Source organism: Perna viridis, chromosome 1, assembly GCF_037379345.1.
Source record: "Perna viridis isolate PV_CMFRI_1.1 ecotype Kerala chromosome 1, ASM3737934v1, whole genome shotgun sequence".
In the NCBI taxonomy this organism is placed as follows: Eukaryota; Metazoa; Mollusca; class Bivalvia; order Mytilida; family Mytilidae; genus Perna; species Perna viridis.
The window spans coordinates 29,449,934-29,476,474 of NC_142445.1; the positions used below are offsets into that span (position 1 = coordinate 29,449,934).

A 26,541-nucleotide genomic window follows, 5' to 3' on the forward strand; every position below is an offset into this window, starting at 1 on the left:
CTGCCCTGGAATATATATCGAAGGTTTCGGTTAAATCCGAGCGCAGTGACCACCTTTAGATTTTAATATCTCATTATGGTCCATTGTAAACCCTTTTACTGATTTATTTTGTCTCCCTGTTGAAGTGTTTCAAACCGCGAAGAATTTTCGAGAAGGGAAGCAAGCACGTGTTGTTCGTTTGCCGTTTAAATTGCTGAATCGTAGAAAAACCCAAGTAAACTGAAAGTTGTTGGTTAATTATAGGAACAGTGTAACCATGTTTAAAAATATATCTGATTAATGATCATTTTGCTGACAGTGCCCCTATTTTGTATGGGTACAGTTTGTAAGTTACACTTAGGAAATGTGATTATACCATTGCTGCTTGAGTAAAGTTTAGAATTCAATACAGTTTGAAGCATGTTTTGTGTGCTTACTGATGGGTCATTGTTCCAAGATTGTGTCCTTGGTATTTTGAATAAAATGCATGTTACTTTTGAATGCTGGAGCATAATGAATTGAGGTGTGTTGCTCTTGCACTTGAAAGTGTTAACTGTAGATCTAATGAACCTGGCAAAGACTTAAGAGATAATATTATCCGATTTATCTTTTCAGAATGTATTTAAGTACATGATAAAACATCATAATGAAGATTGATAGAGCAAAATTGAAGAAGTCAACAACAGAAGTGGTGAGAAACATGATTTTTTTATTATAATGTAAAGAACATGAATAGGGGTTTTGTTAGAAAAAAAATGCTCATTATTGTATTGTACAGTGTATATCTATGAGCACCAATTTCAGTATTAGATTTTTATAATTAATGAAATTTTATGTGACTTTTGGAGGTTAAAATTTGATATACCCTTAGCGGCAAAGCTAAACCTTGTAGGTCTACCTCCAAATAGCTTCTTCACGAACATTAGAATCATACATATTGTACATGTACTTGTAGTTGCTCTTAGGTATATCTAGTGCCCTGTTGATTTTCAGAGTATAAGTTAAAAGATTAAATTCAATTTACAGTAGGGATTGCCATTCTTTTTTTAATAACCCTAATTGTACTCCTTAATAGAAAGAATATACTTTAGAATTTTAAACTATTCATGCATAAGGATGATTTCATGTAGAAAATTCATTTTTATGTGATTACTGGTGTTTACATTGAAGAATTAGAAATTTTGAATGTTAAATTAATTTTGTTTTTGGGTTGTTTTTTTTAAGGAATAAGTTTAAGAAGAAAAATGACAGACTGAATTCTTTTGAAAATATTCTTATTGTCAAGCAATGATCTAGTATATGTGATAAAGTGTTTTTTCTTTTCTTTCAGCCTGTTGATTGCAGGGCTCTGATAGAAAAATTGAAAATAGCTACAGAAGATAACTTAAAAAGTGAATTATTACAGTTAAAGTCATGGACATTTGGAAAGGTTTGTCAAGTTTTGTCTCACATTTTATGTAACTTGAGTAATGATTGGTTTTAAATAAGAACTATGCTATTTCAGTTCTTTTCATGGAATATTTTCTATATATTTTGTAAGGATTTCATTGTGTCCCGCTTTCGGGTACCTGACAATTTGCTATTTTTTGTGTGCTATTTTTTACAAAAAAATAAATCAAATTTTTTTATGTTTATTTTCTTTTTCATTGCAGTGTGAATTGTATCATTGGTCTGATGTGTTGGACAGATTTGATGAGGTTTTGGAAAAGGCATGTAAGAAAGGAGATGGCAAATGGACACTGGCCTGTGACCAAGGAGGGAGTGAAGAAGTATGATATACCTATATTAGCTATCAATTACACATGAGTTCAAGACTTAAAAGTAGTTGTTCTTGTTATAAATAAAGTTACCTGAATCACCAAGGAAAGTTTGATTTGATTACACTGTTAGAATTAGAGCACTTCATAACTGGATTCTGGCCAATTTAATAAAAAAAAACCCCAAAAATAACATATTGCTTACAAGGTACAGAGGTAGCACATTGATGGAACTTTTTTTTATTGTTAAATATTGATTATGTGTTGTATACTCCATCCAGCATAAAATACTACAATAGTTGTATGAAGACAGACTGCCTATGTTAATTCTTATTTACATGTATAAGTGTTTTTCTGTATTTTCACTCATTGAATATCAGTTGCATTGTGTATCTTCATGTCTGTCATGTGACCTATGTGATCGAATACAATGCTACATTAACAGTAGTGATTTGCATCGTTGGGTAGTGGTTTTGTTCAGTAACTTTTATCCTGGTTTTGTAGCTAGACAAAAAAAAATTTGGATCTATAATACATGTAACAAGTCAGTGATTCATGGAAATGAACGGTTTGCCAATTTATAGTTCCTATTGATTTTTTTGTTTATATTGTAGCTGAAGAGCTTGTTACTACATGTGCTGCACTTTACATCTCTACTGATTGAGCACAGCTTTTCTCGTCATTTGTACAACTCAATGGAACATTTAACCACATTGTTGACATCATGTGACATGACAGTTGTGTTGGCTGTTCTAAATCTATTATATGTTTTCAGGTGTGTACATGTGTATAAGTTTTCACCATACAGCTCAGTGCTATTGAATATTCAATTTTCTCCTTTGCTTAGGGAAGTTAGGGGCTGAATTTCATTTGTGCTTGATTAGGGACATGAACATTTTTTAGGCCTGCAGCAGCAGCTAAACATAGTTGTTTGACTAATTTTGCTTACTTGATACAATCCACATTTAAGTATTCCTGGTAAATATTTAATTGACCTAATACATTTTTTTTGATAAAAAAAGAACATGTAGGAACTAAGATATGTGTATAAGATATTGTACTCACATGTGTAGTTTATCTCTTTGCAGCAAGCGTTCCAATTTCATCCCAAGATTAGCCAATGAGAAGAAGCAAGCTCTGATTACTAGACTGACACACTTAGCTGAGGCAAGTTTTTTCTTTCAAAAGAAAAGTCTGTGTACATTTGTAGTAGAGATAATGATAATACATATAGGTTTTTGCTAAGGAATGTTCTGAAGTTACCCAATGTATATTTGCCATTTATTTGGTAAGAATTCTCTTTTTTATTCAATAAGATACCGGAGTAGATAGCACTTTTCTTTGTAATTTCCAAATGATGAAATTATAAGAGAGAAATGTTTACTTTTATAATCTCACCACTTGGAAATGTTGCACTGTGTATCTTCATGTCTGTCATGTGACTTATGTGATCGCCACTTGGAAATGTTGCACTGTGTATCTTCATGTCTGTCATGTGACTTATGTGATCGAATACAATGCTACAGTAACAGTAGTGATTGGCATTGTTGGGTAGAGGTGTTGTTTAGTAACTTTTATCCTGGTTTTGTGGCTAGACATTACTTTTTACACCTAGGTGTTAAATTACCTCTCTTGTGGGACATTTTTCCTAGTCAATGCTAATGTAAGTTGAAACTTGCCTTTATTCTCTGCATGTGAAGAATTCAGAAGGATATTGTAATTTAGGTTTGTTAGTGTTGCATAGATATTAATCAAAGAAATTTGATTGTATTTTTCACTTCCATTTACTTTTATATTTTTTTACAGAGCTGGGGAGGAAAAGAAAATGGTTTTGGCTTAGCAGAATGTTGCAAAAACAGTCCTTTGACTGTAAGTGCATTGGAATAATGTAGTTTTCACATACAAGATGGACAAAAATGTATAATTTTTTTAAATGATTTTTTTGAAAATTTTACTAAATGTAGTTAGGATAGTAAACAATTTTATTTTGCACGAACTATGCTGAATAATTGATTAAAAGAACATGATATGATAATGCCGGAGTATTTTCGTGCAAGCTGATGTCCCTGATGGCATGTACCTGAAGATACTAACTGAATTAGCTTGGCAGGGGGACCATTATCCAGTACTCCTGGAAAGTTTGTTGGATTCCTTAGTTTTTACAGAAAAAAGTTGTTATGGTCAATGTCAATACAATATATCACTGTTTGCAATTTAGGTGCTTAGACAGAATATTTTAAAGCTTTTTTTCCCTGTTTTGGATGTGTAGGTATAAGAAAAAAATACCAAATTACTGCTTACAACTTTATTATGAAAACTACATGTATTAACTAAATGAAATTTTAAAGTCCTTTTTTTTCTCATAGGAATTTCCATCTAGTGCAACAACACTGCACTTTGAGTTCTACATGGAGAATAAAGAAGATAAAGGTCTCAGAAAGGTATGTTACAGTAACTATTGAAGTTCTATTTTGTATCCTGATTTCAATAATGCATTGTGTATCTTCGTGTCTGTCATATGACCTATGCGATCGAATACAATGCTACAATAACAGTAGTGATTGGCATCGTTGGGTAGAGGTTTTGTTCGGTAACTTTTATCCTGGTTTTGTAGCTAGACAGACCTGTAATCTTTAATACATTCCTTGCCCATTCTTTTCACAATAAAACATTGATAAAAAGGCTTATTTGGGATTATATTTACAGAATCAGGCCAATGTCATTACTTCTATCCATATGGAAAACTTGGACAAGTCATTGAAGATGCCTTCAGAGATCATGGAAGAAATTTTGTCATCGTTTAAGATCCCAGAAAACAAACAGGTATAGTGAGTCTGGGTAAAATGATATCAGACCGAGAGGACTAAAGTCCATATTTTAAAATTTACTTTTTGTATGCCCTTCAACATATTAATGAACAATTATGCTTGTATTGATTGAAGGAATTTAAGTTATAGGATTTATTATACATGTATGTCAGGTGTGACCAGATGGATAGTTATCCTTATGTCAGTTACACTTATGATTGAAGAACTCTTCAAGCAAATCTGTTTAATCTTTAATGCAAATGCTTTGGACCTGTCAGATATGATTATAGTATGAATTGTACCCACTCAATGAGTGGGTGCTATGTTGGAATCAACTTGTCAGTCATCAAAATTTCTGCCTGATTATCTTTGCTCTCAATGAATTGATTAATTTCCAAAATTGTATGTTGCATAATACAGGTGAAGCATACGTTGAAACCAATTACGGTCGCTGTCTGTTATCAACTTCCTTTACGACTTGGTTTTGCAAGTCCATGTTTTTTTTTTATATTGAAAATTTATAATGCAAGGGTATCCATGGTCACCTTAGCAAAAGTCGTTCCAAATGTTTGGTTAAAAAGTTTTTTCCAATTCATGAGTAGAAGTTTTGATAAAGAAACACTGATGCTGTAAGTACTTAAGATGTATTTTTAATATGCTTTTTTTTTTTCAGACATTATTGTACACCCATATCAGACTTGCTTGTCTGTTTTCCAAGTATGAAGCAAGGCTACAGTGTGTCCAGGCAAGGCTTCAAGCACTGGCTATTTTAGGTTTGTTTTTCCTTATTATAATTTTGTCTCACCACTATTGTTGTTCCCCTGTTACTCATGCTTTGCTGTTTTGGAAAAAAAAGTTATATTGAGGTGTAGGTTAATTAATTTTCTTCTTATCACAGTAATGTAAAAAAGAAGTATGAAACACAAAGAAGGTTACTGTTAGGATTTCTATCAAATATAGCAAGTTTTATGGAATCAATAGAATATATGTTTGTGTCATGTTGCAGTTGTGGAAATCTGACAAATACATTTAATCAATTTTTTAAAATTTCTATCTTGTAGTTTATTCAAATGCTGTTCAAGAAAACATGAATTCAATGTTGTATCCTGGATTGATAGAAGAACTTGTGGATATTGTGGAAGTTAATGATTCAAATTTAGTTGTAAGTAAAAATGTACACCTAAATACTGTATCGAAAAAAGAAAACCAGGCTTCTGTTCAGGCAAATAAAAAAATCATATTCTTGTTTCCTACTGCCAGCAGGAAGAAAAAATATGGTAGGTACTATATTTTTCAATAAAACATTTTACGTTGACAATCTAGACTTTAACAGTGTTTGAGCCAAAATGGCCATAAAATATTTGGGGTTGGCACAGAAAAGTAGGGTACAAGGAAACAGGCATGTTATTTTGTCTGGCCTAATATGATATAAGATTTCTTCCATTTTTTTAGGGAAATTCTGCTTTTTTAAAATTTGGATTTTACAGTAACAATTTCTTTTTTTTACTGTATATTTACTTCCGATGTTGCCAATTCCCGCTTTGTTTATAGACCTTGTAAAATCAGGTTTGTAAAATGAAGGAGAAAATTAATTGTTTTATTGTAATTTGTTTATGTTTCAGGACATTAAGGCTGCTTCATTGAGGACACTGACATCTATTATTCATATTGAAAGGAATCCAAAGTAAGTTGGAGGTCTTTTTACTCATTACAATTAAAATGCACAGTATATAGTGAAAAGTGAAAAAAAAACAAGCATTTTCTGGGTATCTGAACAAAAATTTGAGTAATTAAAAGTGAATGGATCTTGTTTAAATTGTACTACATGGTGCCAACAAGAATTGATTTTTTTGGGGTTGTGACGAGGTGATTAAAAATAAGAAGGCCAGACACAAGAGTTATACATATTTCTGGATGGTAGGTTGAGTAAAAGGGAATGGGTCTCTTTGAAATTGTACCTAAAGGTGTTATACTTCTGAAGAAAGTTTGGGTTTGATTTTGGAGGTTGTGAATGAAGAGCTAAAAAGGGGCCACTTTGATCAATTCTGGTCAAATTTTTGTCTTATTATAAATTACTAATCAAGATAAAAAATTCCGAGCTGCATTAAACTTGAAAGTTGTCCATGCTTCCCCATCAGTTCAGGGTCTGACTTTTGGGGTCTTGTTAAGCTGCTCCTTGTTTATGTCTTCAAACTTTATCAATATTCTGTTAGCAAATAATTTTTTAAATATTTCTATAGGTTAACAAACATAATAGATGTAACAGGTGCAGCATCATACCATGGTTTCCTCCCAGTCTTAGTTAGATCGTGTATCCAACACATGACAGGTAAGTGTTATATAATGCCAAAAAAATATACTTTGTTTCCTGCTACAAGCAAGACAAATATTGGTTGGGCAGATAGGGAAATTTATTTTTCAAAAACATTTTTACATTGAGTTAATGGAGAAACAATCTTGACTATAACAATGCTTGAGCCAAAATTGCCATAGAGTGTTGTGTGTAATTAATCGTAAATAAATTAAAATACCTATTCAAGTTAAGTTGTTGTTTTGAAAAATTTCTGCTTGATGTCAATATATAACAGTCAACTCTGTCTAGTAGGTGCATTTAACAAATTCAAATAATTGACTGTTTGTAATGATGTCAACCCCTTTCCAGGGAGATAGTGATACATTGTTCATCTCATGTTAATGTCGAGATTCTGAAGTTTCATGAGCAGTGGGTCAAAGCTACTTATATGTATTAATGTCTACTAAACAAATTTTTAATTTCTAGCTATGAGCGATTCTGTTCTGATGTCTTTAATATTGTTGTCTTCAGACAAAGAATTGAAGCCATTTCCACAGCAATATGCTACAGCTCTGTTTTCATTCCTGTATCATCTAGCAAGCTATGAAAATGGTAAGTTAGAAATTATCTAGGACTAGTGATTGAAAAAGATGAAATCTAAAAAATAATACCATTATTATCAGGTATATGCTTTTTTGTCATTTCACTAAGGTCTGCAATGTACAATTAGTCATAAGTTATGATGTCTCAGTGAAAAAATTATTTTTTTTAAACATACACTTGTGCCTTTCAGTGATATCAACCACCAAGTTAAGTATACAAATACAAACCTGATCAATATTCTTATAACCTATTAGCCACTTTATGAAGCTTTGTTTCAGATAGATAATTTATGGTCTATTCGTTGAATTAATTGATGTCTGCCATCCATTTCTACGATTCTATGGGGAATGGCACTGAAGCCTACTTCAAATGACTTTTGGACAATATCATGTGAATATCTAAACTTGCACTCCAGGCTCGTCCAAATTATGCACATGATTTAAGTCAGTATCCTAAATTGTATTTTTCATTTAAGTCAGTGTTCTAAATTGTATTTTTCATTTCAATCTAAATGAGAACTGAATAAAATACATTAAAATTTAATTGGTTAGCAATTTCTTGTTGAAATATTCTGTAATTTATTCAGTATGTATGTTGAAGGTTCATGGACAATGTAAACATATTAGAATTTTGTATTAATGACTTTGTGTTGTTTTAAAAGGTGTAGAAGCTCTTGTTTCTTGTGGTATGATGGAATGTTTGTTGAAGGTCATTAACTGGTATGGAGATACTCAAGAGCACATTACGGTAAGCTTGAAATATAGCATTTGATATCAATGATTTTTTTTTCGGCTCATTTATCGTAGACATTACCATTGTGACCTTGTATTAATTGTTTTGAAGTAACTGGTTTAGATGACTAGCATCCCTTAGTGTGATTATCACATTAAAATTCAGCTCAGTAGAAGTGATTTGAAGAAATGAATTAATTCAAGTGTTCTTATTTTAGCAGTTTGTGACAAGAGCAGTAAGAGTGGTTGACTTGATCACCAACTTAGACATGGCTGCCTTCCAATCACAGGGAGGATTGTCAATATGTATCAATAGGTTAGAGGTGAGCTATTTTTTAAGATTTAAAGATTAAGAATGAAAAACAAACTATTATTTGCTCATATGATAAAAACAATTTGAATATGTAAAGTATAAGCTACATACTTATGGACACAGTTTACCAAGTTACATTTTTCATAGCTTTTGTGGTTTAAATATGAATTATTAAAGATTTTCTACTCTTGAGATTTTCTTGTCAAACCAATAAATCTTGAGAATTTCATCCATGAAATTTTGAGTAAAAATTAGAAATGATACTAACAAAAAATGCTTCAAATTAAATACGTGCAAGTAGATTTTGCCAGGTAAATTGAGAATGAGGAGACTGGAATTTTCATCCCAACCATCCCACATTTCTTCAAAAGAGAGCCATGTTCTTTCCAGTAGCATTTTTAGTAATTTTGTCATTTTGGCATGACGAAATGGTCAAATTAGCCAAATTTGGTTGCACTGTTTATTCATCCTTTGAGGTTGTCCCATGTTAAATCTTGTTGGAAACTTATATCAATCAATTATTCATGTAGGCAAGACATGATCTGTAAGTCATTAAAATACAATGTCAAATTTTCTGTTGACTCTTTCTAGCCTGGATTATATACATGTGTATGACTTGGTGTCTTTTAATATGGACCTTCGCTCTCCAAATTTCCAATTAACTTATTAAGTGCCCTCTCAACTACAGTTTTGACTGGGTGTTTATATGAAACTTATTTATCCTATCCAGTATGAAGTTGAGATATGCAGAGCTGAACAGCCATTTGAGATCAAAGTAGGTAGTCCTGATGAAAACCCTGGTTCTCCTAGCAATGCCATGGAAACAGAAAGCTCTGCCACTGAACAAGGATCATCTGTAGATCCAGTACAACCCTCAACATCATCAGAGTCAAATACTATTGTTGTTCAAACTCCTACTAAAACAGGTAAGAATGGAAAGAAGAATCACTTGGCCAATTATTTGGTCCCAAATACTCATCTGTAGATTTTTACCTGCTAATGGAGCTTTTCTGTTTGTTCATTCTGCGTAATGTTTATTGAAGATAGTTTCAACATAATACATGTAACATTAGATTTAGATGGTGGAGTATAACCTAATAGTACATGTGCAGGATTTACATGTACAGTATATTAAATACAGTTCAGGTTATAAAAACACATGTAGAGAATGTTTTGTTTCTACTTTTTTAGGTGTAAGCTGTTTTCCTCAGAGAGCTGCTTTACTGAAGTCCATGTTGAATTTTTTAAAGAAAGCAATACCTGACCCATCTTTCTCAGATAGTATTAGACACTGTAAGTATCATTGAAAATTGATTGTTTGTAATGATTTTCTTATTTAGGATTTTCCACAACAGGAATGATCTGAAAAAAAGACTTACAGGTTCAATCTATAGATATCATGTAAAATTACTTACGGCTTGGTAATAACAATTTATCAAAAAGTAGTATATAAAATTCAGTCATGTCAATGACTTATATTGATATTGTACCTAATCAATCGATACAGGCTTGAATGATTGTTAATTAGAATTCATTACTAAAAGTTAGGATTCATGTCACCTTTCTATTTTTGACAGTGATGGAAGGATCTCTGCCAAAATCTTTGAAGCATATCATCAGCAATGCAGAGTACTATGGACCATCTCTGTTCCTTTTAGGTAAGGAGTAATTTCTTAAGTAACCAAAAACAGACTTGGTACAAATTATTTGCAGTGTTTTAGGTCTCATTTATGAGTTTTTTATGAAATAAAATATTGTAGGTGTTAGAATAACAATGTATGGGTATGTCTTCACAATTACTCTTTTGTCATTAGTTAATAGGCAAATATGTATTGAAATAGCAAAACATCTTTTGTTCCTAGATACAACACTTGTAGTAAATTGTCTAATACACAACTTTGATTTCCGCAACAGCTACAGATGTAGTTACAGTATATGTTTTCCAAGAACCATCACTCCTGTCATCTCTTCAAGATAGTGGCCTTACTGATGTAGTACTGCATGCTTTACTCATCAAAGATGTAAGTGAAAGTAGTCAATCTTAATCTCACAATTACAAGGAAAATTATACATGTGGTTCAAAGTTTTTAAGAAAGTGAATATTTTTGGAACTTTAAAAAGATTTTATTGTTATTTGTAAACCTGGTAAAGCATTTAAAACCATGCCCCAATGGCAGGTGAACCGTTGTATACCTCTTGTCTCCTTGTAACAGTAAATGGGGACTTATCAGCCACATTTTTGAACAAATAAAGTGCTGATATGAAAGAAATATTTAATCTCAGTGAATCTAATTAATTCTGATTCTATCTTCAGGTGCCAGCAACAAGAGATGTGCTTTCATCACTACCTAATGTTTTCAGTGCTTTGTGTTTGAATGCTAGAGGTCTTCAGTCATTTGTCAACTGCAAACCATTTGATCGACTGTTTAAGGTGTTACTGTCACCTGACTATTTACCAGCCATGAGGAGAAGGAGAAGTTCAGATCCTTTTGGTTAGGAGACTTATATATTTATTTGGTCGTCTCTATGTAAAAAAATGATTACTAATGTTTCGGACATCTTAAACTGTTATGTTGACTGAAAGACTTTGTAGAACTTGTCTTCATGCAAAAACATGAATGAACTTTATAAAATTATATGAAGTCTCATCAGTATTAAGTATGCATAATTATAATTGTAATGTAATGCATGTGTGATATGAAAAAAGTATTATGTCTTCATTGGGTTTAGTGTAGGCAGAATTCACTATAGAAAAAGTAACAGATATGGTGAACTTTAACAAATTGTATACCCTTTAAAAAATGTATTTGAATTTACAGTGATCACCAAAAGATCTTATATAAGTGTAAAAAAACCTTTAAGTAAGTTCTGAAAGGTGAAGACAATGAAAGTACACGGCTTTGACTCTGTGCTATGTGTACATGTATTAAGATTTTGAGTAAGGAAAAAAGTTCCAAGTTGCCATTATCAGTGACATGCCACCAATTCATTTAGGCCTTTAAAACAAATAGATTTCTGGACTAAAAATCAGATTTCAATATGGAATTTCTCAACGATTCTCCTCAATAAATCTCCTTACACTTTCAAAACAGGTGACACGGCCAGCAGTTTGGGAAATGCCATGGATGAATTGATGAGACACCAGCCTTCTCTTAGGACAGATGCAACTACTGCTATTATCAAGGTACTTGTATTGACAAAAAAGGACCTTTTTTAAGTCTAATATATTTTCCATATATATTTTCTGGCAAGCATATGATGGTATAATGCTGTCTTTTGTTGAAACAAAAGCCTCCACACATCTTTTTATAAAAAAAAAAAAGTTTCAGGGTTAAAAATAGAATTGGTATAATTTTTGTCTTTATTAAGAAGAACGCTTAATATTTTATTTTTGTACAATGTCCTGAAAAAAGAAGATTTTGTTCAATTATTAATTCACATTTATTGTTATTTATGGTTGTAGAGACCACAATGTTTCCTTCCTACTGAGATTTCAGATTTTAAAATTAGTTCTACAAAAAATATTTATGTATATGATCATTCAAGAGGCCTATTTTATAATGATTTTAATAATTACTGATTCAATTTTAGCTGTTAGAGGAAGTCTGTGCTTTGGGAATGGACCCAAAGTATATTTGTCAGAAGCTGCAGCCCAAACCAGATCAAAGTAGATATGTGACACCATCCCCTCGTCCAACAGACAATGTGTCTTCTGATGAGGAAGATGAAGATGAAGAAATGCCTGCTAACACTCAGGATAATGCTTCAAAATCTGTGTCTGATGTTAGCCAATCAAGCCAGTATGTACATATATAATCATATTTTAGTAAAGATAAATGGTGCAACGCCTAATAACATGTATCAAAGACCTTGTTACTTACAAATAAGATACCTTGTAAGCTATATGTCATTCTTGAACATGTTATTGAAGGAAGGTTATGAAGAAAATTACCTTAAAATATTAATAGTGTTATGGTTTAGCTAGAAAGAAATTGTAAAGATTTTGAAATTACTTCAATAGTGCTTCAAATTATTAAATTTTGATTAAGAACATTACCTATTTACTGTAAAATTTCATCCAAATACTAGTAGTGATCTATTACTAATTATAAGTACTTGAGAACTAGCTGTAAAACTTTAGATAACCTGAGGACTGATGAGAAATGAGGAACACAGAGGAAGAGTATTTTGGATATTTTGTACTCTTTTAAGACATGTACATGTATGATACTCTTTCAGATCTGTACAGAGTGCCCAAGAGAGAGAAGCTATTCCATTGATGGATTACGTTATGAATGTAGTAAGTTATTTATTTTAACTGTAGTAAATAATTTCATGTAAGTAACAGTGAATTCATCAGGTCATAAGAGTAGGATAGTTCTTTATCAAACCAGTTTCAAAGCATTATCTTGTTCTCCATTTGATAATTTGTTATCAACTGGAATAAAAATAATGCCAAAGAATGGCAAAGTGTAGTGTTACTTGATCTTCTTAGATTCAAGCTAATGCAGCTTGCTACAGATTAAATATATCAAGAATAATTGCTATGTTTATGTTATGAATGATATATGTTCTTGTAGCTTCACTCAAGATAAATCTAGTATTGCCACTTCTTTTTATACTCCCCTAGACTTACCTATTTAATTACATGTAACTTTATAGACATAAATAAGAACTTTGACTTTATTACTCTGAATTTTGTGATACATACCTAACAGGAAACTAATTACTGGGAAACATGCTTTTGGTTTGTTTTTACGATTTTAGAAGATGCATGCAATTTTATATTTCGTGTTAACACATTGCAGTTACTAATTTTAGATGAAGTTTGTGGAAGCAATTCTTAGTAACAACTCAACAGATGACCATTGTAGAGAGTTTGTCACACAGAAAGGTCTACAGCCTCTCATGTCTATCCTAGGAATGCCCAACCTTTCCATTGATTTTCCTGCCTCTCAGGCATGTCATGCTGTATCTATTGTTTGTAAATCAATACTGGTAAGTAATAACTTGATTGAAGTGAAAAAGTCGAGTTGAATTGTTATATTCCCCTCACCTTGAAACATAAATGTTATCTATTATTTGGCCATTATATCTTCAAAATTTCTGTTGTCTGATAGGTGAAATATGATGTATTACGTTACAGCAAGTTGAAAATGACTAGTTCTGATTTCTATACAAATCTACATGTATGTAGGCTACTGTCATTTTTCTTAAAAGAACATACATATAGAATGAATTTCTTAGCATTACTCATTATACACTGATACCACTTGTTCCATTTTTGTCTAATGAAATGTTTTTAATTTTAGCAATTGTCACGGGAGCCTCAAGTACTAAAGCAAGGCTTATTGAAGTTAGATGAGGTATTGCAAAGTCTTGAAGCACTACACAAGCCACTAGAAGCCCCTGGAGGTTCTGTTCTTATCAGAGAACTTGCAAATGTTGCACATCTTCCTGATGCCATACAGTCTCCTCAGCTGACACCCCTGCTTCATGCCTTGTCGTCGTGCCATGCCTACATTATGATGTTTGTTCATGTGTGTAAAATGGGCCAGGTAAGTCATGAAATTTGTATCATGTATCTAAATCTTCAATTTTTGTACTTAATTGACTGTAAAACTTTTCAGAAAAATTTCTTTGTGTAATGATTGACAGCTTCTAACATGTTGCAGGAAGAAGTGAAAATTAATCCTTTTGCTAATGAGTTGTTGTTAGATCACCATTTTAAATATGTTACGTACATATATCTCATATATTCTTTTGAATTATGGAGTCTTTTTCTGTTTGTATACATGTTTTTTTTTCTCTTTCAGTCTGATATAAGGTCAATATCAGTAAACCATTGGGGATCTGAACTTGGACTGAAGGTGCTTAATGGACTTAGTAGACTGTATACTTCATTAGTCTGGGAGAGTACAGTACTATTAGCTCTTTGTAGTGAAGACATTTTACCACCTGGATGTGAATTTGGCAAGGCTGATATGGAGAAACTTCTTCCCAAAGACTTCAAACCAGAAAAAGATGGCAAAGAGGAAGATGGTGAAGGGAGTTCCTTGACAAGAGAAACAGGAGAAATGGGGAGTAATGGTGTCCGAGCAGCCATGGAGTCATTAACAACATCAGAAAGTATTGGATCACCAATGGAAGTATCAGACAGTCAAACTTCTCAAACATCTGACAAAAAGAAGATATCTCCTACTCTTCAGGCACAAATTAAACAGCTAAAACCACTGTTATCAGTGTCATCAAGACTGTGTAGGACTTTAGCTGAATTATTTGGACTGCTGGTTAAGCTAAGTGTTGGAAGCCCAGTCAGGCAGAGAAGGACCAATACAACAGTCTCTCCTACCACACCAACCCCGGCTGCACAGGCAGTAGCTAGGGCTCTTACCAAATTGTTAACCAATGGTCTGAACTGGGAGCCTCCTCCTTGGTCTCCTGTGCCAAAACTTAGGTAATTGAATTCATCATTTCTAAGTTACAGTAATTTTGGAGTATATTTTGTTTTTCACAGATTTTTTCTTTTTCTTATAAAGTATAAAAAGACATATAAAGTTAAATTGCATGGCTAATTTCAATCTTCAGTTCTTGTTTAAGTGATGATTTGTATGTTTCTTTATGATGAATTTACCCTGACAAGCATATATCTGAACATAATTGTTGATACTTATCTCTGAAAGAAACATGCATCTCCTAAATATGTTTTGAATGTAAAATACATTGATCATATATACACCAATTATCTGTAGTGGTTTATAGTAAATGTTATGTTGTGTGTCGAGTAATGATCAGTGTTTTTCTGTTTTTCTCCATGAAAATGAGTAACGCTCAATAGAAATCAAATTTTAAATTACTAATTATCTTTCCATTGGCTAAATTTCATTCGTCAAAGGTTATAAGAAAAAGTAATCCTGTAGTCCTGCTAACTTCAGACAAATTTAATGTTTTCTTGCTTTTCAGATTAACATTCCTGGTTTGCTCAGTGGGTTTTACTTCACCAATGTTATTTGACGATAGAAAGCATCCATATCATCTGATGTTACAAAAGTTTTTAGCCTGTGGAGGACAGAAAGCATTGTTTCAGTAAGTTGCTGTAATGAATAGAGTATTGCAAACATCAGCTTTTGCACAATACAAATTTTCTGAGTGAAGGTTTCAGTGGTGGAAGTTATGTGTCAATGCATGTTGATGAACAACCTGTAAAAATTGTGTTGTATTAATTATTTGTTAAAATGTGTATGAAAATCGAAGGCATGCTTCAAAGACATTGTAGTTAGTGTTGTTTCTTGATGATGATATAATCTTGACAAGCATATATCTGAAGAAATATGTTGAAATTTAAATCTGAAGGAAACACAAGAAAAAAAAATGTTGATTTATGGGACATTCTCAGATTTTGTTTTGTGAGTAGAAATAAACCTTTCCCCCAATGTGTGGATGGTTAAAATTCAAAATGTTAATGTACATACATATAACAGGTACTGTAAAGCAGGTAATTTTCTTGGGGCTATTTGGTGTATTTTAGCTATCTGTATAAAACACACAAAAAAATTCCTCAAACTATTTACTCAGGGCTTAAGTACTAAGTACACCACTTGCCAAAATGAGAAATATAACATTCTGGATACCTTTTTGCTTAAAAATTGCCAAATTTTACCTCTGCCATATGGCAACAACTGAACTGATCTTCTGATTTCAGGGCATTTGAGTGGGCATTGTCATGTGATGGCAAAAAGAAAGGAGATAACAATGAACTTCCAGGTAACTTCTTCCTGCATATTATATTCAAATCAGCAATTGAACATCTATATTGAACTTATTTGGGTTTTTTTAACAGCTTAAGTGATTGTTATACATGTAATTGAGACCTGGGCATAATTAATAAGTGAACATTTTAGGAATGACTTTGACAAATAAAACATAAAAGTTATGCACAAAAATTATAATTCTCTTTCTGTGTTGTTTGATCTGTATAAACCAAATTTAAATTGTTTGTTGTTTAAAAATAGATGGAACTGGTGAATTCCTGGATGCCTGGTTAATGCTCATTGAAAAGATGGTCAATCCAGAAACTGTAATGGAGTCTAGCCACACACTACCAGAGAAATCTAGTCAGCCAGGATTCGTCCCTTTTAACAAAGTGCAATATCTGATAAGTACTCAAAAGGTATGTAGAATCAATGTACACGTAAATTTACACTCTCTATGGAAAACTAATACTCTAGCTCAAAACAAATGAAAACTGAACTATTTCCCAAGTTTGAAACTTTTTACTAAAACGCTGTGAACAGCCAGGTCTATTGGTTAAAGGCTACTAGGTTAGGATGTCTCCTTATATTGTATGATTTTTTTTACATGTAGTTCTTAGAGGAAAAAAAATATCAAATGTAATAACAGTCCTTTCATGGAAATCTACACTATCAATGGGAAACTGTCACATTAGCTTGAAATGCAAGAAAACTGCGCACATTTCCCAAGTTGGAAACTGTTTGTACTATTCCCAATGAACAGCCTTGCTTATTGGTTGAAGCTAGAACTAATAATAATGAGGTATGAAGAAGGTTGATAAATAGATAGTGCCATTGCATAGGTTGAGCTCATTATGGTTCCATTCAGCAAGTCCTCTTCCCATGATGAATCACATTATTGACAAGCATATGTCTAAATGTGTTATGTTAGACAACATTAAAATCTGAGGAAGCTTATGGAGGTTGCTTTGTCAAATCTGTTGCAAGGCTGAAGAGAAACCAAATTTCTGTAAATTTGTGAAATAACTTTCTGGAAAATAACGGATATAATTTATTACTTCTACATTACAGAAATATATGCATTTTTTTTACATTTTTATCATTTTATCATGCAGGCTGCATTTAATGCTGTGATGGAGCTTTGGAATATGAAGCCTTTGAAGGTGTATGGTGGTAGAATGTCCGAGTCCATGTTGGCTATCCTCAGCCATATCATCAAGGGAGAAATAGTTATCAAGGTAAATGGTTTGGCAAACTCCCATACTTTATGGAGACTGCCTAATGAAAGAAAAAGACTGAATGTGAAAGTAATTATTGTGTTGGAGAGAGTAGTCTTGCATTGTGTATCTTCATGTCTGTCATGTGACCTATGTGATTGAATACAGTGCTACAGTAACAGTAGTGATTGGCATCGTTGGATAGAGGTTTTGTTTAGTAACTTTTATCCTGGTTTTGTAGCTAGACATTATACTAAACATATTGATGGTGTAAATAATGAAAAGTATTAATATTGTTTCATCTTTTAGCATTTCAGTGGAATTGGAAACTAAAATTCTTATGAAATTATGTGATGAATGAAGAAAAAGAATAGGCATATTGACCTGTAGAATTTTTAATTGTTACATGGATGACTTTCTTGAAAGTCATACCACTTCTCCTATTTTTATATTTTGATAAAAAAAAATTCAATGCATTTTGATCAAATGGAAAGCCAAAATCTTTCAATGTTATTATAGAAATATCTAGATAAAGAGAAGCCAGCTGTGGCTGCGGCTGCTGCTGCTACTACAGCTGCTGAATCTCAGAGTAGTACTGCTACCAGTGCAACACCTGGACCATCACAGCCAACAGAACAAGAACCACAAGTTCATCAGCTCTATTTACAGATGGTAAGCTTAATTTCAATAACTGAATTTTATTATCTTGTTTATATAGATTGGTTTTGGAGTCATCTGATCAAATTCTTAACCATATTATGCTTAATAACAACATCACATTTTCACAAGATCACATGGAATAAATGAATTATCTCAGTGACAGTATGTTTTTGAAATTATTATTAAAATTTGTCGTTTTGAAATTCATTTTTGCTTTTCATTTGTTTCAAGTTGATTGGTATGGGATTTACGCCTGAACAAAGTACAGAAGCTTTGCTTCACTGTAATACTCTAGAACAGGCTACAGAATACATTGTCAACCACCCTCCTGCACCTCCTGCAGCCAATGGGGTAAGTTGATAACTATTCATAAATTTACTTATCAAAATGTTCCATGTTCTGATTTTATGATCTTGTATCTGTTCAACTAACAACTTTTCATCAACATAGAGAATGAATTTTTCAGAAATTGCTTTCCCAGATTTTTTTTTCTATTTTGGGGTTTCAATCATCACATTGAAGATGAGAGAGATGTTTTGATTTGAGGAAAAAAAATATGTTATTGACTTTTGAGTCCAGATATTCATGTAAATTGACCTTTAAATGGAAGAAAAAAGCTAATGTATGATAGATGGATTGCTTTCACTTTCGATATTAAACCTGAAATTTATTCAGTAATTAGTTTATATTGTTTTTTTTTCTTCATATGAATTGTTAATACGAAGAAAGACAGGGTAACAAAAGAAGTCTATTTGATTTCAGCCTTTTAGCAGCGTCTTGGAGATGTCTGAGGAAGACCAAATGATGACTGCTATTGCCATGTCACTTGGACAGAATGCCGTCATGTCAACTGATGTAAGTACCTATAGATAAACCAAAGATGGAGTGGTTTTAAAAGTGACAAGAGATTTTAATGGTTGTATGACTGTTTTCAAACAAAATGCAAAATTTTACATTCAAGCACAAAGGGACTAATGCAGAATTGAAAGTGCCATTATACCTGATGTACTCTCCCTTTAATTTTTTTAATATCTCACTATGCAATCGATTTCTTTATTATCAGGGAAATCAGTCAGCACAAGGGACAGCTGCCACAAGCCAGGCAAAAACTGAGGAAAAAGAAAAAGATGAAATAGATGAGAAACAGGAAAATGAAGAACCATTAGATAAAGAGGCTTTAGATAACTTTACTAATTCTGTTGTCACTGGTATGTGTTTTAGTAAAGAGAACTAGTTGACTCTTGTATCATGAACTTCCATGATTTATTTACATTTAACATTGTTAAGTAATTTAAATTGTATTTTTTAGCAGGGATTGATGGTTGACTGTAGTAGAGCTTCTTATCAAAGATTTGAAAAAAAAAAACTTGCCTTGTCAGTGAAATAGTACAATTCTATGGTTGTGCACCTAAATAAAATTTGTAGCCTATATATTTTATATCCATGAATGGGATGATGCATTGATGATCCTCTCTCTTGTAGGTTGTTTGACGCTTTTAGACTCACTGCCAGAAACAGTGTATAGGGTTTGTGATTTGTTCATAGTGGTCACACAGAGGAATGGTTCAAAATGGCAGAAAGATGTTTTGTGTACAATAGTTCAGGAGGTAATCTGTTACCTTAAGATTGATGATAATCATTTTATTAATTGAATACTATTTTTATGAAGTGCTTGGACTGAATAAAAAAGACCCTTATGTGCTTTGCTCTAGGTGCACGTTTCTTGAATCAGATCACATTTTCACCCTTCTTATGGATCTCACCGATTATTTATTCATACATATCAGTGGTAAATAGGTGTTGTTGTTTTTTTTTTATTATGTAGAAAAATATTTGACTACTTTAACAACATGCACATGAAAAATAAGTTATTGGTTATTTAATTATGTACTGACTTCTAGGCTATATTTTTTAAGTAATAATTTTTGCCTAAGATAAACTCTGTATTTTTTTTTTAAGATAAAAGAATTATGTAAAGTGATAATATCAACGGCATCAAAAGAGGAGAGAACAAAGAATATAGAAAATTCTTCTAGATTTGCTGCTAGACTTCATCTTTTTAGTTTACTATTTGAGGTATGTATTTTGATTGAATATCAATATTCGTAGTTATCATTAACATGTTTTGTTTTTTTTTCTAGGGAGATACAATTATTCTTTACCTTGTATTGTTTGGATCAAGTTGGCAATTATATTCCATATACTTTTGTTAATGACATTGAAATGTTGCACTGTGTATCTTCATGTCTGTCATATGACTTATGTGATCGAATACAGTGCTACAGTAACAGTAGTGATTGGCATCGTTGGGTAGAGGTTTTGTTTAGTAACTTTTATCCTGGTTTTGTAGCTAGACATTTAACAAATGTAAGATACTTTTTTGAGCTAGAATGATGTATTTGAAAGATAATTTTGGGACAACTATGACCTGGATGAATTTTTCATTGTTATCTAATACAAGTATGTACTGAAAATCTACAAAGAACCTCTAGCATTTTTTGTTTTATTTGTAAATTTGTTATGATAAATAATCTGTTATTTTTTACAATACAGGAAGAATTTTTAGTCATTATGAATTTAATCAATGTAGAATAAGTAATTAAACTTCAGACTTGTTTATTATTCCTCTTTTTATAGGAAATGATGATGCCTTGTGCTGAAACCATTGACACTCTGTTTTTGACAGACACTTTGGTTCAAGTTCTCAATTGTGAACAAGAATTTATGTCTGCTAATCGGGACATGGTCACTTCCAGGTAGGCAGTATGGCAGAAATCAGAAGCAGGCATTCTTAGTTGTTAAGAAATAATTGTCTTAGAACTTTTGTGCACTTGTATTGGTAAAAATCCTGTGTCTAAGTTCAAGAAAATGTTAAAAGCAGTAAATGTATGCAGTTAGATTTGTGGAATTCGTACTTACCTCATATTATGAATAATATCTTAAAGATCTGGATGAATCAAAACCTAAGTATTTCTATTAACAATATTGTTGAAAATAATATTTTGAGGAAATTTGGTGAAAAGTAAAGGTTGGCAGTGAAAAAATTTGGTTGTTTTGGTTAATTTGAAACACATTTTTTTTACATCTTATTATGAATTTTTTTTTCAGATGGCTTGCGCCTTTGCTTTTACTTCTTGACCTGTATGAAAAAGTATCTGTGATATCCAAGAGAAAAGCCCAAGCCATCAAAGTCACAGTAAGTAGAAATAAATGGCTTAAAGCTGTTGTTTCTATTAATTGCCATTAAGATATTATAGAAGTAGTTTATTTACCTCTGCTGCACTTTTTTTCAGCTGTTATGACATAATTCATATTCTGCTAGTAAGGAGTGCAAAATTAATAGCTGTTTATTCACTAGTAAGGGTTATTATCTCTTAGTAGGTTATTCCGCAGCTAACATATCTTTTCAGCTATTAAATCTTTCTTTTCAAGAAATTAAGAATTTGGTGATGAGAACAATTTCTGTTCCTCTTGTACATGCATATGTCTGAGGTTAAACAAAGTATTTGTCTTGTCTTGACTAACTACTGAAACTGTCTAGGTGCTCAGTAGTATCTTGAATAAGTTGTTACCAAAAAAAAACATTGAAGCAATTTAAGCCCAAAGTCCTTCTACTACTTATGTAAAATGAACAAGTATGGCAATGAAATAATATTTTATGGTGGTGTAGGCATGCTTTTAAACTGCTCTTATAAAAATCAGATGTACATACAGTTGGTTAGCCTACTTTTATGTGGTATCAAAATATTGATATGTAGCTGTCATAAGTGGAGCTATGAATGACTTCGAGGTTATGACCTTAATTGTTAGGAATAATGGTCTAAATCATATTTCAGATTTCCACTCAAAAAACATGAGTAAAAGTGGTTCTCAATGAAATAGTATCACAAGGTTTCATTACCCAAAAGTTAGACTGGGATTGATTTTTAAGGTTATGACCCAAACCATTAAGCAGAAACAGAGTAAAAAGATTTTTCTTGTTTTCTTTACACCAAATCTTGACTTGACAGATCTGTAAGAAATAGTAACACAAGGTTCCATGTTATGAAAATGAAGGTTGACAGTGATGTTTAGGATTTTGACCTGAGGGGTTTTGGAATTGGGACAAAAAAGGAATTTTTTTTTTTCAGATTTTCATACCATTATGCAGGTTAAAATGTATGGATGTGTATGAAATCATACTGCAATATTCCTTATAACAAAAGGAAGGTTGGATTGGTTTTTAAAAAAGATGTTATTGAACATTTGATTTAACTTTGTATTCAGAGCTGTATCAAGCTCAAATGTTATATCCTTGTCAGTGTTTGACCTCAAAATCTGAGTCCTATCAAGTTGGACTCTGCTAAGCATTACACCTTAAGTTTTTTTTTTTACCTTAGTGGATTTCGGCTATTTCAAATCCAGATTTTACTGTTACAATTCTTTTTTTTTATTGTATATTTACTTCCGATTTTGCCTATTTCTGCTTTTTTTGTTGACCCTGTAAATTCATCTCTGTTTGGAATAAATACTTCCTTAAAAATGGTGTGTAAATTCATCTCTGTTTGGAATAAATACTTCCTTAAAAATGATGTATTTTTGTGAAACAATAGACATATTTGAATAGTTTCCATTGTGGTTAGCTTCTTTGTAATGATTGAATATGTCTAGTACCAGGAAGTTGACTTGCCTTTATTTATACCCTCACTCAACAAGTGGGTGGTATATTGGAATCACCTTGTGTATCTAAATTTTTGTGGCAATTATCTTAACTCTCAGTGGATGGATTGATTAAAAATTGGATGTGTGGCTTCATATAGATAAAGCATATGTTGTTAGTGATTTTTATTGCTCTCCAATATCGACTTCCTGTACGAGTAGGGGTAATCCTAGCAAGACAATGCAAACTTCATGTTTCAGTGAGACAATAAATGCGCACTCATTTTTCAACACAATTGTCAACTACAAACTGTGTTAGTACAGGGTGCTAGATTAAACGGTTGTTTATTCCTCAGTTAGAATTTCATTTCTTCCTGACTTATTCCACATCCAACAGATTAGTTTTTACTACATGTACATGTTAATCTTTCTGAATTAAACTATTTTCTATTTATATACATGTGAAGAATCAGCTGTCATATGATTCTATTATCCTGTCTCCTTGTTATAATTTTATGAAATCTTAAGTAAACATCATATAATGGAAAACCTTAAAATAAGCTGGGATTTAAATTTACCTTTATGAGTAGAAGTTTTTATCTTCATCAAGTTCAATATCCAGTGAAGAAAATCAGAAGGCTGCAAAAAGCGTCATTTAAAAAGGTTGAAAGTAGACGACCCAGGTGTATGAGATTTCATAGGTCATAGGTCATTAATTGAGAGTCCCTGACCTTAGACTACCACTAATTTGAACCACTGTAAACTGTTATTTTTTTCCCACAAACTAGAAATGTTAATAAAACCACTGATGTGTGTGATTATTATAGGTTTTAAAAAAAAAAAATGCTATAAAATCAACAAAACTTGCCTTGGACCTCAATGTTAAATGTGTTATACAGAAGATATTTTCTTTGTTAGATGAGTGCAATTTTGATATCATTTACCTCTTTAATCTCCTTATTGATGACATGATTACAATTTGACAGGCTAACAGTCACACATGGAAGTGGTTTGATGACAGTAATGGAAGATGGTGTAAATACAGTTTGAGTAATAACAAAACTATTGACGATGCCTATCAGGCAGGAGATGTTAATGTACGATTCCAAGCTGGAAGGAGGCGATATACAGTCCACTTTAATTCCATGGTTCAGGTAATGTATTGAAATAGCTGAAATTCAAGTATACATGATGCATTCAATCTTGATTCTTCTGTTTGATAAATTTTACATTCATTGTATGTTATGATTTGAAAACCGTGCATTTGTGGACGATAAGTCCTATTTGAAAGTAAAATGCCACAAACACATGAAAAATATTTACTTATTTAATGAATACTGCTTCTTTACCCTTCATCAATGATGAATCTGAACAGACAAGCATATATCTGAACATTGCCTGTTGAATATCAGAATCTGAAGGACTTAACTACATTAAAATCTAATGATATACATAGAAATATCAAGATGAAGAAAACTCCAATGGATTTGATATTGATGAAGAACATTTGTATATGTTTCTGAGTACAATGTATTTTTGTTATAACAAAAATGAAATTACTGCTGTTGTTGATATAGAAACAGTAACTTGAAACTTGAATACTTTTTTATATAGGTAAATGAAGAAACAGGGAACAGGAGACCAATTATGCTAAATTTACCTGCAATAGAAGAAAAACAACAAGCTAAGGAAGATGAGAAATACGGAGTTAAAAAAGGTACTTTTTAAAGAGAAGCTTATTTTATCCCCCATTCCAATAAAGTTTGTTTGAGCTATACATGTAAATGGATAATAACTTTATGAGTGTTATAAAGAAGGAACATTAATTGGAAAGAAGTGGGGATAATTCACCATCAAGTTTTTTTTTCTCAACCAACAAATTATTTATTTTATGTGTCCTAGCTGGTTACATGCATTGTAGGTAATTAAATCATTGAAAAAATAAATATGTTATGATTCTTACAGAAGCAAAAATGGAAACTGAACCCACAGAGAAGACCAAGGATGTACCACCATCATATCCTGGGTTAACACATGATCATGTTACTAATATTATCAGGTATAGTGGATTAGTACTTATTTTTTTACACATATTTTGGCAGACTTATTATAGAATTCCTCTGCTCATTTTATGACATATCCTAAAATAACTCAATAACACTTTAGGGATTTGTCCTTGAAAGTAATGTCCATTTTGTCTTTCATTGGTTTTCAATTTGCCATACTTAGTCGTTCATTAACTAGTGTTTTGAGAAAATATATTATAAACATTATTAAAACCATTAAGGGCAGTTGATCTTGTATTAAAATAGCAGTAGGCTAAATTATTAAGTTTTACTTAACATCAGGACGCTTATCCTACCGGTGCACCTGGTCCATGCTCTCAGTTGAGTCCGAGTTGCTCATTTGCTTTTGTTACTTTGTATGTATGATTTTAGTTACTTCATGTTCTTTGTTGTGTAAATCTGTTTTCTATGTCTGGTCTTTGTCCCTGGATTATATTCTTTTGATTACCGCTATAATCTTGATTCTCTTGATTATTCTATGACATTCAAGTTAAATGATTAAGACAGATGCACTAATATTCTATGACATTCAAGTTAAATGATTAAGAAGGATGCACTAAGTAACTTTCAAGATGAGAGTATCTGTTACTATGATGAATCTTAATTGACAAGCATATGACAGAAACTTGCATGTTGATTCTGGATGTCTGAGTACATTTGCAATATATAGTTTTTAACAATTCAAAAGTGCAGTTTTTGAGAAACATGACATGGTAACATACTAAGTATGAGTTTTAGCATTCATAGAAAAAAATACATTGGGTCAGGAGCAAGAAATCTATTAAAATGCATTTTGGAATTAAATAAATGGGTTAGATGTACTTACCTGAACATATCAGACTTTATTTTCTTCCACTAAATATGTACTTCTGCTATTTCATATCTAGATATTACTGTTCTGTTTTGGTTCCATAAAATCATGTCTGTCATATATAGTGATAGAACATTAGCATAGACAGATGGTGATGACTAATGTTATCTATCTTGTACATTTCAGATCTGTGGTTGTGTTAATTGGTGTTCCAGTAGAGGCTGATTGTCTTCATGCTGCATTACGTTTAGTGTTAAGATTAACTCGTGAACATAAATATGCCACGTTATTCGCTGATCTTGGTGGACCTAAATTATTGTTGAACTTGACTCAATCTTCATATTTCCAAGGATTTATTTCTTTAGTGACGTTAATATTTAGACACGTTATGGAAGAAAAGGATTCATTACGATATTGCATGGAAAAGGTAATAATTTTTCTTTTTCAACCAAAGCAAAACAATTCAATGTAAGTTTGTGCTTGTGTCCTTGCATTGTGTATCTTCATGTCTGTCATGTGACCTATGTGATCGAATACAATGCTACATTAACAGTAGTGATTGGCATCGTTGGGTAGAGGTTTTGTTCAGTAACTTTTATCCTGGTTTTGTAGCTAGACAGACCTTCAGCGTTAATTGTTTGTGCATTTTGTGTGTTCACCTTACAAATATACCTATTTATTTAATATCCTAGAATAAGACTATTCCTAATTCCTGAATGAAATAAAATTGAGGAAATCCTTAGAAGTGCCAAGAATCATAGGCATAGAACATGAAAGTATGATTAGAACAAATTTGAATTTAAAAACTATTGCAGTCATTTATATATAAGAAAGACATTTTTTATGCTCCAGCTCTGCTGTTTGTATTTATATAAACATGTCCTGTGAATAAGTGTTGCAAAAATCTCTGCAATA

The 26,541-nt window shown here is 32.0% G+C and overlaps 1 protein-coding gene across 6 annotated transcripts in view; it reads left to right on the top strand.

Annotated features, from left to right (window-relative positions):
• LOC148628251 (E3 ubiquitin-protein ligase HUWE1-like) overlaps positions 1–26,541 on the top strand; it is a 68,622-nt gene that overhangs the window by 222 nt on the left and 41,859 nt on the right. For 4 of the 6 annotated variants that reach the window (XM_088585109.1, XM_088585120.1, XM_088585126.1 and 1 more), the window contains exons 2-43: positions 595–670; positions 1,310–1,408; positions 1,632–1,748; positions 2,351–2,511; positions 2,825–2,903; positions 3,543–3,605; positions 4,103–4,177; positions 4,443–4,559; positions 5,217–5,316; positions 5,605–5,705; positions 6,166–6,227; positions 6,784–6,872; positions 7,368–7,448; positions 8,101–8,186; positions 8,389–8,493; positions 9,214–9,409; positions 9,675–9,776; positions 10,061–10,141; positions 10,398–10,504; positions 10,798–10,975; positions 11,576–11,667; positions 12,075–12,283; positions 12,723–12,783; positions 13,305–13,481; positions 13,796–14,041; positions 14,300–14,940; positions 15,447–15,569; positions 16,186–16,247; positions 16,496–16,653; positions 17,350–17,472; positions 17,971–18,123; positions 18,343–18,462; positions 18,874–18,966; positions 19,175–19,319; positions 19,594–19,718; positions 20,071–20,187; positions 20,749–20,867; positions 21,220–21,307; positions 23,736–23,903; positions 24,364–24,466; positions 24,715–24,808; positions 25,813–26,053. In XM_088585109.1, the coding sequence (XP_088441235.1) occupies positions 626–670; positions 1,310–1,408; positions 1,632–1,748; positions 2,351–2,511; positions 2,825–2,903; positions 3,543–3,605; positions 4,103–4,177; positions 4,443–4,559; positions 5,217–5,316; positions 5,605–5,705; positions 6,166–6,227; positions 6,784–6,872; positions 7,368–7,448; positions 8,101–8,186; positions 8,389–8,493; positions 9,214–9,409; positions 9,675–9,776; positions 10,061–10,141; positions 10,398–10,504; positions 10,798–10,975; positions 11,576–11,667; positions 12,075–12,283; positions 12,723–12,783; positions 13,305–13,481; positions 13,796–14,041; positions 14,300–14,940; positions 15,447–15,569; positions 16,186–16,247; positions 16,496–16,653; positions 17,350–17,472; positions 17,971–18,123; positions 18,343–18,462; positions 18,874–18,966; positions 19,175–19,319; positions 19,594–19,718; positions 20,071–20,187; positions 20,749–20,867; positions 21,220–21,307; positions 23,736–23,903; positions 24,364–24,466; positions 24,715–24,808; positions 25,813–26,053 (5,502 nt within the window). In that variant the 5' untranslated portion in view covers positions 595–625. Of the gene's footprint in view, positions 1–303; positions 326–594; positions 671–1,309; positions 1,409–1,631; positions 1,749–2,350; positions 2,512–2,824; positions 2,904–3,542; positions 3,606–4,102; positions 4,178–4,442; positions 4,560–5,216; positions 5,317–5,604; positions 5,706–6,165; positions 6,228–6,783; positions 6,873–7,367; positions 7,449–8,100; positions 8,187–8,388; positions 8,494–9,213; positions 9,410–9,674; positions 9,777–10,060; positions 10,142–10,397; positions 10,505–10,797; positions 10,976–11,575; positions 11,668–12,074; positions 12,284–12,722; positions 12,784–13,304; positions 13,482–13,795; positions 14,042–14,299; positions 14,941–15,446; positions 15,570–16,185; positions 16,248–16,495; positions 16,654–17,349; positions 17,473–17,970; positions 18,124–18,342; positions 18,463–18,873; positions 18,967–19,174; positions 19,320–19,593; positions 19,719–20,070; positions 20,188–20,748; positions 20,868–21,219; positions 21,308–23,735; positions 23,904–24,363; positions 24,467–24,714; positions 24,809–25,812; positions 26,054–26,541 lie in introns of those variants that run through there. The other 2 variants (XM_088585113.1, XM_088585116.1) reach the window with 2 other exon arrangements.